The 12,550-nt window shown below is 47.1% G+C and overlaps 1 protein-coding gene across 1 annotated transcript in view; it reads left to right on the top strand.

Moving 5' to 3' along the window:
- The first annotated feature begins 1,073 nt into the window (after positions 1-1,073).
- LOC136607539 (polyunsaturated fatty acid lipoxygenase ALOX15B-like) overlaps positions 1,074-12,550 on the top strand; it is a 123,871-nt gene continuing 112,394 nt past the window's right edge. The window contains exons 1-2 of the mRNA XM_066589046.1: positions 1,074-1,211; positions 9,647-9,851. Coding sequence (XP_066445143.1) covers positions 1,074-1,211; positions 9,647-9,851 — 343 coding nt within the window. The remainder of the gene's footprint in view (positions 1,212-9,646; positions 9,852-12,550) is intronic.

Below are 12,550 nucleotides of genomic sequence, written 5' to 3'. Positions count from 1 at the left end.
ATAAGGTTTACAGGCACACACAACAGAAAGTACTTAAAATAAGCCTAAGGTTCTGAATCATGCGGAGTCACTGAAGCAAACTGGAACGCCTTACGCTGTGGCACATCTCTTAAGTCTGACAATTGGATCTGACTCCTTGGTTTTTAGGGTTTCCCCAGAACACACCTACCTCTCCCCCTCTAAAGTCATTCCAGAAGGGGTTAGGGGACTGCGTTCGTACCTGTGGAAAAAACATATTTCCCATTTCAGCGATATCTGCGCAGGAGATCCTCCGATCAGGAATATGTGCCTGGCATATTTCAGGTCATGATTTTATCTGCTCAGCAATACCCAGCATGACTAGGAGGTTATACTCAGGTATGCAGATACGCAATTTGGAGGTGTTCTGGGACCCGTACCTCTATAAGTTTGGATGCGTTTTAATCAGCTGGCCAACTCGATTTCAAAAAATCTAACTTACTTAAGGCTAGGATCTTCACACGACCAATAATCCATATTAAGAGATTTTCCTATTAATCTGACTCTTGAAGTCAGGGTGCCCACGAGAAATACCAGAGGTGTTGATCCTCACTGGCAGGAGGGTAATTAGCATTCCCCTATCACTAGCTAACTTTATTTCCATCAGAACAAGGAACTTCCTAAGGCCACATGAACATCAAAGGCCTGGCAGATGTGAGGGAGATAAGTGTGGGCAGAGTTCAACTCAACTTTCCCCTTATACTGAGCGGCAGCTGTTGGACAGTTGGTTGATACTTAATTATTACCATTATACCCCTGGCATTATAACTATGTTGTACCCTATGTGGCATTCGGTGGTTCCTTCACTTAGCACAATATTATCCTGCCGTAAGGAACAGAGCAGCTCAGATCAGGAATGGTACTTGCAGCCCCAGGCTGATCACCTGCTTTCATGTGAAATAACTCCAGTTGGGTGTTTGCTAAGAATTTGCCAGCAGCTACTCTTTATGGATGTGTGCCCCATTTGCTTGGTTATATCACGCCCAGTTACTTCCAGCCTCATATACGTACCAGACAGACCAGAGCTGATCCAGTACGGGGCATCTTCTGAAGACATGGCGCTCTACAAGGTGACAGTGGCCACAGGAAGTGACCTCTTCACTGGGACGATTGATTCCATCTCCATCAGACTTGTGGGATTGGAAGGAGAAAGTGCTAAGCAGAAGCTGTCCCACCTGTTGCTACCTGGAACGGTGAGTGGTCTCGCAGTCAAGGCCAGCCCCAGCTGTATGTGGTCCTTGAGTGGTAGGGTCCCAGTAGGTTTTTACTCTTTGGTAGAATCACATTAACCAGGTCACCATAGGCCCCTCATTCCCAGAAGAAGAGAAGCCACAGCCATGTGTCACTGGACTTCGTGGTGTGATTGGGCTTTATGTACGTCTCCTGTATCTCGATAAACATGGTAACATGGGAGATTATACATGGCGACCAGCGCTGACCCCCAGGGATGCGTGCGTTTAACAGACCCAAACCAATCCGGCTGTTTACCACTCAGGGTATTGTACGTCTGCTGAAATCCAAAAATAGACAGCGTACAATGAGTTCTGTCTTGCAATACAGTGCTGATCAGAATTCTAATGCCCATGCCACCTCCGTCACAAATTTGTCAGGGGCCACAAAACGGACTCAGATGCCAGTACTTCTACACATCTGCACAATTCAACAACACATTCTAAAACAAAAGATTTGTTTTAAGCAAGAGGTTTCACAAAAGTTGCCACCTCAGGTATACAATAGGTACAGATCCGCGCCACAACACAGAGATCCAAAAATATCAGATTAGGGGTTTTACTCACCTGGTGCAAAGCGGGTTCCCCACAGGTAGGGGAAAACCCACTTGCACTGATGATCCCAGTTAGCCTGTAGAACTATAGATGTTTTATGCAGGGTCCCCGAAAATCCTAGGTCCAAGGAGATGCAGCAGTAGGAAGTGACCCCAGGAGGTATCAAACCAACAGTGGGGAAAATACAATACAAAGAAAACAAAAGCTCCTTATGCGCTCTTTTAGGGGTCTTGCAGTCCAGATAAGGAAACTGTCTAGTCTCCACAATGTATAGCAGAATATATTTATTCGTTCAAATAGTACATATAAAATCCGTATATACGGAGCGCAGAAGGAGCTTTTATTTTCTTTGTATTACACCACAGGTATACAGTGAACCTGTGAAAGTCTCATGAAATAAGTTAAGCTTCCTTTGATCGCTACGAGGACACTGGGACAATGGAGAAATTTGAGTGGCCAAAGCAGGACAATTCATTGTATCGATGTCAAATAGTGGGACACTGTACTGGGATACATTTGTGGACTCTGTGGGCGTATGATGCTGGAACCAGCATGCTTGCTGAACTGTAGTGGTGAACCTCTTAAAATTGGTGGCGAGAACCTGGAGGCGGCCCTCCAAAAAAGTTGTTTTGACAGAGGCTGGAGGCAGCCCTGGTAAAAAAAATTATTTTTAAAGAGCCTATGGGGCCTTCTGAAAAATTGGCTGTTCAGCATGCTGACATGCTGGTTTAGGAGGAGGAGAAGGAATAGGAGAAGGATGGACCAAGCTACTTCTATCAATGGGACACACACTTGGGCTTATTATGCAGATGTTTTCAGCAAAAAAAAAAAAAGAAAAGAATGAAAAATGAGACGAGTTTTGTTAGTTCCTATGTAGTCTGTGTACGCCAGTAGCTGTATACTGTATAGAAGCGCTAACAGTATGCAGTATACAGCCGGGATGCTTGTGAATGCTTTGTGTGAATTACTGCTCCCAGGCAGGCAAACTGATGATGCACACAATGAGAGGAGTTGTAGTCCTAGAAAGGACTGTTGGGTTTGAATAATTCCAATCCCATGCCACCTCCATCTCAAAATTTCATGAGCCATGAACGTGGGCATAAAGTGGACTCAGATGCCAGTACTTCTACACATCTGCACAATTCAACAACCCATTCTACAAAAAAAAGATTTTTGTACCCAGAGTGCAGGTAAACCCCAGAAACATTTGTTTACCAAGAGTATAGGTGAACCCTTGAAAGATTTGTGTACCAAGAGTATAGGCGAACCCCTGAAACATTTCTGTACCAAGACTATATAGGCGACCCCATTAAACATTTGTTGACCAAGAGTATAAGCGAACCACTGAAACATTTGTGTACCAATAGTATTGGGGAATCCCTGATAGATTTGTTGACCAAAAGTATACATGTACCCTGAAAAATTGGTTGACCAAGAGTATAGGTGAACCCCTGAAAAATTTGTATACCAAGAGTATACGCGAACGCGTGAAAATTTGTTTGCTAAGAGTATAGGCGAACCCCTGAAACATTTCTGTACCAAGAGTATAGGCGAACCCCCGAAAAATTGTTTTCCCAGAGTGCAGGTGAAACCCTGAAATTTTTTTTTAACATAGAGCTCGTACTTCCTTAATTTGCTAACAGAGCCTGGAGGCAGCCCTCCAAAAAATTTAGTTTTTACAGAGCCTTTTGGCCCTGTGAAGAATTGGCTGTTCAGTGTGCTGACATGCTGCTTAGGAGGAGGAGGAGGAGGAGGAGGAGGAGGAAGATCAGAGAAGGATAGACCAAGCTACTTCTCCCCTTTTTTGGGGTGAAAGCGGGTGCATGGTTCTCCTGTTCCAGCTTAATGAATCTTTCTGTTACGCTGCTTTCCACTGGTGGAGAAGAGGAGTCAGGGGAAATCCAGGCTTTGGTTATCTTAATGAGTGTAAGCCTGTCGGCGCTGTCAGTTGACAGACGGGTACGCTTATCTGTGATAATCCCCCCAGGAGCACTAAACACCCTCTCTGATAACACGCTAGCAGCAGGGCAGGCCAGCACCTTCAAGGCGTACAGTGCTGGTTCGTGCCACGTGTCCAGCTTTGACACCCAATAGTTGTATGGAGCAGAGGCATCACGGTGGATGGTAGTACGGTCAGCTATGTACTCCCTCATCATCTTTTTACACTGTTCCCTCCTACTCAGCCTAGACTGGGGTTTGGTGACACAGTCTGGCTGGGGTGCCATAAAACTGGCAAGGCCTTGGAGAGTGTTCCCATGCCTGCGCTGGACAATGCTGCCTGTTCCCCGCGTCTCCCCTGCTAGTTGGCCCACTGAAGTACGCCCTCTACCGCTAGCGTTGTCAGATGCGAACCTTAGCATCAGCTTTTCCACCAGGGCCTTGTGGTATTGCATCACTCTTGTACTCCTTTCCTCTTCGGGAATGAGAGTGGAAAGGTTGTCCTTATACCGTGGGTTGAGTAGAGTGAACACCCAGTAATCCGTGTTGGCTAGAATGCGTCTAACACGAGGGTCATGGGAAAGGCAGCTTAACATGAAGTCAGCCTTGTGTGCCAGAGTCCCAGCATGCAACACATCGCTTTCCTCACTAGGAGGATGACTCTCAGTCTCCTCCTCCTCCTCTTTAGCCCATACACACTGAACAGATGTTAAGGAAGTAGCATGGGTACCCTCTGCTGTGTGAGCAGCAGCAGTCTCTTCCCCCTCCTCCTCCTCCCCCTCCTCCCTATCCAATAGGTGCTGAGAAACAGACATGAGGGTGGTCTGGCTATCAAGTGACGTATTGTCATCCCCCATCTCCTATTCTATCCGCAAACTGTCAGCCTTCATGCTTAGCAGCGACTTTCTCAGCAGGCAAAGCAGCGGGATGGTTATGCTGATAATGGCGGCATCGCCGCTCACCATTTATGTTGTCTCCTCAAAGTTTCCTAACACCTGACAAATATTAGACATCCATGCCCACTCCTCTGTGAAGAACTGTGGTGGCTGACTACCACTCCGACTGTCATGTTGCAGCTGGTATTCAACAATGGCTCTACGCTGCTCGTAAGCCCTGGCCAACTTGTGCAATGTTGAATTCCAGCGCATGGGCACGTCACACAACAGTCAGTGCACTGGCAGCTGGAAGCGATGTTGCAGTGTCCTAAGGGTGGCAGCATCTGTGGTTGACTTTCGGAAATGTGAACACATGCAGCGCAGCTTGAACATGTAGGCCAGGCATGGCACATGTGTTAGTCTGCCAAGCTACAATGCCGCCACCAAGCTATGCCCATTGTCACACAAGACCATGTCTGGCTGGAGGTTTACTGGCAAAAGCCACAGATCTGTCTGTTCTGTCAAACCTTGTAACAGCTCTTGGGCGGTGTGCCTCTTGTCACCCAAGCTCAGGAGTTTCAGCATGGCCTGTTGATGCTTCCCCACGGCAGTGCTGCAGCGCCTCGAGCTACCGACTGAAGGCGACGTGCTTACACATGGTAATTGAGAGGTGGAGGAGGAGCAGGAGGCGGGGTTGGAGGAGGTGGCATAATAAACCGGAGAAACCATAACCGAGGTAGGACCCGTAATCCTTGGTGTGGGTGGGACGTGAGCGGACCCAGGGTCAGACTTGGACCCTGTCTCCACCAGGTTAACCTAATGTGCCATCAGGGAGATGTACTGTTCCTGCCCGCCAGCACTTGTCCACGTCTCAGTGGTTAAATGGACTTTCCCAGTAACTGCGCTGGTGAGGGCATGGTTTATATTCCGTGACACGTGCTGGTATAGGGTGGGGATGGTGCAACAGGAAAAATAGTGGCAACTGGGGACCGAGTACCGAGGGATGGCCGCCACCATAAGGTTGTGGAAAGCCTCCGTTTCTACCAGCCTATATGGCAGCATCTCCAGGCTTAGTAATTTGGAAATATGCACGTTTAGCGATTGTGCATGCGGGTGGGTGGCTGCATATTTCCACTTGCATTCCAAAGCTTGGATTATCAACAGCTGAACACTGTGCTGGGAAAAATTGGTGGAGGCAGTGGAGGACTGTGGAAGTGAAGGTGTGGGTGCAGGCTGGGAGACGCTGGTGCCTGTGTCCTAGGAGGGGGATTGCATCTCTGTGGAGGCATGTGACACAGGGGAAGAGGCAGTGGTGTGACCCGTAGGTGGTGAATGGCCTTCGTTCCACATCATCGGGTGCTTAGCAATCATATGCCTGTGCATACTGGTGGTGGTGATGCTGTTAGTGGTGGCTCCCCATTGTTCGTCGTTCGTCTCCGCTCTCAATAAAAAGCCTCCAGACCTTCGAACACCTAGCCCTCTGCACGGAAGCTTGCAACGAGGAGGTGCTGTGGGGAACAGTTGGGGGATTACTTGCTGTGGCCTGCTTCTCCCTCTGGCCACCCCACTGCCTCTTCCAACCTGTTCTGCTGCTGCACTTGCCTCCCCTTCTGAAGCCCTATCTTCAGTAGGCTTATCAACCCAGGTCGGGTCAGTCACTTCATCATCCACTAGCTCTTCCTCTAAATCCTCAGTCTGCTCCTCCCTAACAACAAACTCACTGACAGAGAACTGTGTTTCATCATCATCATCATCATCATCATCATCATCATCCACAAATACCTCTTGAGAGACTACTTGGAAGTCCTCATCCTCCTTACCCTGAGGGCGCCCACCCACTGGCGTTTGCGATTTTCGTGCGTGAAAAACGCAGCGTTTTCGTGGCGTTTTTCCTGCGTTTTTTTGCGGCGTTTTTTGCCGCGTTTTCGCGGCGTTTCCATTAATTTCCATTGACTTTCATGGGTGCATTAGGAGAAAAATAAGGACACATATGCAACTGGCAGTTCCTATGTTAAAAAACGCAACGCAACGCAAAAAAAAACGCCAGTGGACAGGAGTACATTCAATTCTAATTGCTCTTGAGAAAAAACGCAAAACGCAAAGAAAAAAAAATCGCCAGTGGGTGGGCGCCCTGAGACTGTGAAAGGTCCAAATTTTGGGCATCGGTCACGACAATCTCCTCAGGTGGCTGATGAACCGTTTTTTCCGACTCAGGGCAGGGACCTGAGAACAGTTCCTGGAAGTATGCCTGTTCTCAATCTCTCCTTTTCCTGGAGTGACCAGGCTGGGAGGAAGCCTGAGGAGCAGCCTGAGGATTCAGAGGTGCAGTCCCTGGCCGCCATGAGGACCTCGGCCTCTGCCCATACCCTCATTCGGATGCCCATGCCCACGTCCTCGCCCTCGACCCTTACTCCTAATCTTCATCATGTTTTAGAATGCACTTGGTCAAAATGCTAGGCAAACTGCAAGGTATTTTGTGTACGCTTATAACCCAAAATATACACAATAAACAGTGTATACTGTTGTTAGATAGCGTAGATTGGCAGCACCCACACACGGGTATATAGCGTACGCTTTCAGCAGGCAAAAAAATTAAAAAATGAGAAATGATAGGAGTTTTGTTACTTCCTATCTACTGTCTGTACACTACTATCAGTATACTGCATAAAACCGGTAACAGTATGCGGTATACAGCCGGGATGCTTGAGAATACTTTGTGCGCACTACTAGTCCCAGCCAGCCAAACTGCTGATGCACACAATGAGAGGAGTTGTAGTCCTATAAAGGACTGTTAAATTCTTGGAACAAGGATTCCTGCCTAACCTCATCCTCTGCCCTACACTATCGCTTTCCCTATAGCAGCAGCTCTATCCCTCAGCTCATGCAGCATGCATGTGAGGCGAGCCTCAGGGGACCAGAGATTTTATGCTCATAGGTCACCTGATCCAGCCAGCCAGTCACTGCTATAGACGTGCACAGGATTGGCAAGTCACAGCAGGAAGTGCCAAAGCCTTCCCTGCATGTTTATTGGCTAAAGAATGGCGCTAAACATGTGGGGAGGAGAGGGTGAAATTTTTGCGAGGTTTGAGTAACGAGTACCTTCGAGTATACTACTGCTCGAACGAGCATGCTCGCTCATCTCTAGTTACTACCAGACTGTTTGTTCACTGATCCCTTAAAGAAGTTAGTTGAACCAAAAGTGTTATTGGTTATATGGAGAAGATTAGTTATTCCATTGTGTCTCAGATACTCATTGAATTTGAATGAACTACCAGTTTAGGAACCATTCCTCATAATTAGGTTTTACTAATGACCTCAAAAAAATTTTTTGCCGATGATCTCCAACATCAGCAGTGAAACGCGTCAAAATTAGAAAATTAAAAAGTAGAGACATCTAAGACGTATAAATTGAGACCTAATATCTTTAACGTTGAGTACATCCGAACCTGAAGTGAAACCAATATATTTAGGGTGTCCTGGAGATCCAATACCTCCAACGTTGGGCATCTATAAATGCCATGACATCTGTGAATGGTATATTCGTGATGCTCGTCTTCAGAGGTTACTGAACTATACACTGGTTCAGTGATTTTTGCACTTTATGTGTATCTGCGCCTGAGCGGTCGCGTAATCTGGGTTATCAGACTAGCGACACTTCAAGTATTCTAGCCACGGATGCTTTATTTAGGAGAAGCAGTCTTTGAGGAGCTATATGTCCCCCTTATTGGATGGTGATTATCTATGAACAGCACGGACCGCTACATACTCCTTATCTGCCATTGAACATTGTGGCTATAACGGTCATGTTCAATGTGAGTCTGTCTGAGTATTAGTTATATGTTTTTCTGCCCCGGGAGTGAGTATACACACCCCTGACGTATACCTCCCCCTCTGGCATTACATGGGCACCACGTCTATATGGTTTAAATTGAATTAATAAAGAGTATCTTTTAGCAAGTTGAATACTCCCCAGCATCACTTAGCATACAGCGCATGCCCAGGCACCAAGTTTATATCTCTATAGTTACCAAGCTTTACAAACGCCGACTTCAAGGTCGCCCCACTTCATCTGATGCCAAACCTGTCCTCACATATCAATCAATGTGTGGAGTATATAGTAAAGGACTCTATTGCTAATCCCATCCTCAAAGCTTCTACCAATAAGTACAAAAGGATGGACACCATAAGTGGGGCAACTAGATGCACCCAATATAAACCCCCCATACCTCTAGGTCTCCGAGGGCTACTATTATGTCATAGGCTCCTAGGAATGATGTATTTAGTAGTGGCACGCCTTGAGCACCTAGAGCCAATCAGGAGTCTTTATGGTTACAGGGGGCGTGTATGTCTGATCCCTGGTATATACATTGTCTGCTGAAGAGCTTCATTGTGGGATGATGCAGACTGTCATGTCAGGGATCGGTGTACACAGCTTCTCATAACTCCCACCAGGCAATGAGACACTATGAAATTCCTCTGATGATTTCCCTAACAAACAGGACAGACGCTAGCTCTCGTGCCATGGACTCATGGATCAACTACATGCAATTAGTATCTATATCCTTGGCTCACAGGTCCAAACCAGTTCATGGATTCCTCTTGATACACAACTGTTGTAAGTAGGTGTGGTGTTAGCTGATTAATGCTATGTGATTGGTGTTGGTTTTATACAAAAGTATCTGTCTATGTCTGTTCATATGTGCTTGACAAAGACTGGGGATGCAAGTCGAAACGTTGTTTGTGATGTAGTGAAGCCTTTGCAATGAAGAGAAAGATGACATTTTGGATTTGAGTATTCATCCTATGTTGCACCTTTTCTGCTGCTCTATACGTATTATTTTTATGGGACTAATTTCTGTCTCTCACGGACAATGAATCAATCCCACCATTTGTGTTTGCAGACTTCAGACAGATGTGGCCCCAACCTCTGCACCCCACACTGCCCTATACATGTCCTCTTTCTATAGACACATGGGTCAGTCCTCCACAACTGGTAGATTTAGTGGGTTCATGTTCCTTTTGCCTCTACAGGTGTGTGACTATGAGCTGAACATCGAGGAGGATATTGGGATGCTCCTGTCTGTGCAACTCTTCAAGGAGACTTACCTGTTCCTGGTCCAGGACGCATGGTACTGCCAGTATGTCAAGGTCATTGACCCCATTGGGAAGCTTCACCAGTTCCCCGTGTACCAGTGGATCTCTGGTGACACCAGGGTGCTGTTCCCAGAGGGGAGAGGTGAGTAATCCTGAGCAGAGGGATGATCCAGACATGGGGGGTAAACCAAGATAACATGCACCTCCACCCAGAGAACACTCAACAGAGTCATGCAGATCACATCACCATGTGGGAAACAAATTGTGGCATGCCCTATCGCATCACATCTCCCATTGATTTCAATAAAGCCAGTGGCAGCATTGCAGTATGTATAGGGTGCATACGATAAGTAAGCAGCATACAGGGTATTTCCTTTTAGGACATCAACAGAACATCGTTTGGAGTAAAAACCATCTCTTTTTTCATTCATTTCCTTGCTTAAAAAACATCTGCAACATTTCGACTGTCGTCCCCAGTCTTTCTCAAGCCAATACATAGCACAGCACACACTGTGATATATATAGTTAACACACCGATCACCACCACCTTTACAAAACTAGTTAAAATACCTGTATCCAGATAGGACGGCTGACTTACCCATCAGCTCTAGAGCCCAAATGCATTATCAAGCCCTGCTGTGTAGTGTTCATTCATATCCGGCATCACTAAGGTCTACAACACGCAAGCGCGGGACTACGCATAACCCCCGCGAGATAATGGGACTCAAACATCATGATGACGCTCTAAGACATTCATAGAAGGGGCTATATGCGCACTCGCCGGACGCAGCAATCATCGCGGGATCACCAGCGACAGCTCATCATCACCGCGCATGCGCGGCACCTCATCTACGCCCACCGGATGTTGTAACGGTCTCACCATAGTAACGGCCTCCAACAATACTGTCGAAAAATCGCTGCGCATGCGCCGAATCGCGTCATCATCGCATGATCATTAACCATAGCTTCCGCTGATAGACCACAGCACATCACAAGAGCGCATTACTATCGCAAGAATCAATCGGAATTAAATCGTGTCTGAGCCAGCCCAAATCCCCGCCTGCTGAATGGGCTGCCTCTGATTGGTCACAGCCCTCACCAATCAGAGGCAGCTCTCACTCACCCATTCATGAATACAAATAAAGATTATTATTATTTATTAATATGTAAATTAGCTAAGTGTTCCCTCACTGTCTCTCTGCTTATAGATAGGCTGGATTCTTTTATTCCCCCAATAGCACAGGGGAGATCAGTTGATGTTACATTTACTTTCTGAAAGAAAACAGATAGAAAAAAGAAATTGTAAAAGTTCATCCTTCTCAACCTCATTCTTAACCAATTCACCATTTTCATCCTGTAAACACCCTATAACATTTTTTACTTTTCCTTTGCTTTTGACCCCCACAATCCTTTTCTATTACTTTTGTCCTCTCTTGCAAGTCTCAATTCATTATCAGTTTTAACCCTTTCCAGTCCAATGTCGGGCCTGCCCCGACATCATCATTTTCCTCCACAGCTCCGATGTCGGGGCAGGCCCGACACTGCAGTGCAGGAGTGGATCTGCACCCGATCGTCAGGCACATCGGGTGCAGATGCACTCCTTTACTGGTCGTCATCGAGGACCCCCGAGGAGAAGGCAGAAAGGGTTTTTAACCCTTTCTGCCCACTGCTTTACACATTACATAGCGCTCAATTAGCGCTATGCAATGCATAGATTCCGGCCGGCGATCATGTGACCGCCGGTGTTACCTGACCCCCGGCGGTCACATGAACGCCGAGCCAGGAGCCTGCACCGTGCAAGGACCTGCTTACCTGACCGGCGTCTTGTGCATTCTCCTTCTGTCTCCCGACCCGGCGATCATGTGACCGCCAGGTGTCACCTGACACCAGCGGTCACATGATCGCCGAGCCGGGAGGCAGAAGGAGAATGCACAAGACGCCGGTCAGGTAAGCAGGTCCCTCCCTGCACCCTCCTGAACTCTGTCAGATCAGGAGGGTGCAGGGAAAATGTATTTTTTCTAACCCATTCTCCCAGCTCCAATTTATTTGGAGCTGGGGAGAATGGGTGAGAAAAAATAAATGGATTGGAAAGGGCTAAAACACAAAAAAAAGGAGAGTGCTTTGGTAGATGAAAATACACAAAAGTGTCTAATGAAATTGTAATCAATCAATCTGGCAATATATTTTATATCCACTGGATAGCTGAGAGCAGCGTTTCTGGTAAGCACCAGAAACATATAAGTCACACAAGTCAAACACAAGCCCCGCGGGCCCAACCCGGCCCGCCACCTCATTTTTTGTGGCCCGCTGGCTGTGCAGCAAGTTCCCTCGCCCTCCGTGCTGCTGTCAGAACCAGATCGTCTATTGGCTTGTTCTGTCTAGTAGAGCAGACAAAAACAGATGAGTGCCGATAGCACACTGACAACGACGGCAGAGGAGGGAAGATAACATGATCCCAGGTGCAAGGAGAGCAGAACTGAGGAGCAGGAGCAGCTGCTGGAGGATAGCTCTCACCGGCCCTCCCTCGGTTTGTGGCAGCAGATCTGGGGAGACAACAGGGGCCAAGTATGCAAGAGATCCCCCAAAAGGACTGAGAGCAGCCAGTATACCTGCCATTGGTACTACATTGGCAGGTACACTGGGGCCACTATGGGTGACTCTATTACCACTGGGGCCACTATGGGGTTTGCTATTACTATACAGTCTTACAATTACCATTGGCCCTTTGAAGGAAACCATAAGCCTGATGTGGCCCTCGGTGAAAATGATTTTGACACCCCTGATATAGGTGATCCAGGAAAAACAAATAGTGAAACCACAAAGTGGAAAAAAAAAACAGCA

The sequence above is a fragment of the Eleutherodactylus coqui genome, chromosome 1 (genome assembly GCF_035609145.1).
Source record: "Eleutherodactylus coqui strain aEleCoq1 chromosome 1, aEleCoq1.hap1, whole genome shotgun sequence".
Lineage (NCBI taxonomy): Eukaryota > Metazoa > Chordata > Amphibia > Anura > Eleutherodactylidae > Eleutherodactylus > Eleutherodactylus coqui.
The sequence above is the reverse complement of the archived record's forward strand: the minus strand, read 5'-3'. Positions and strand labels throughout refer to the sequence as shown.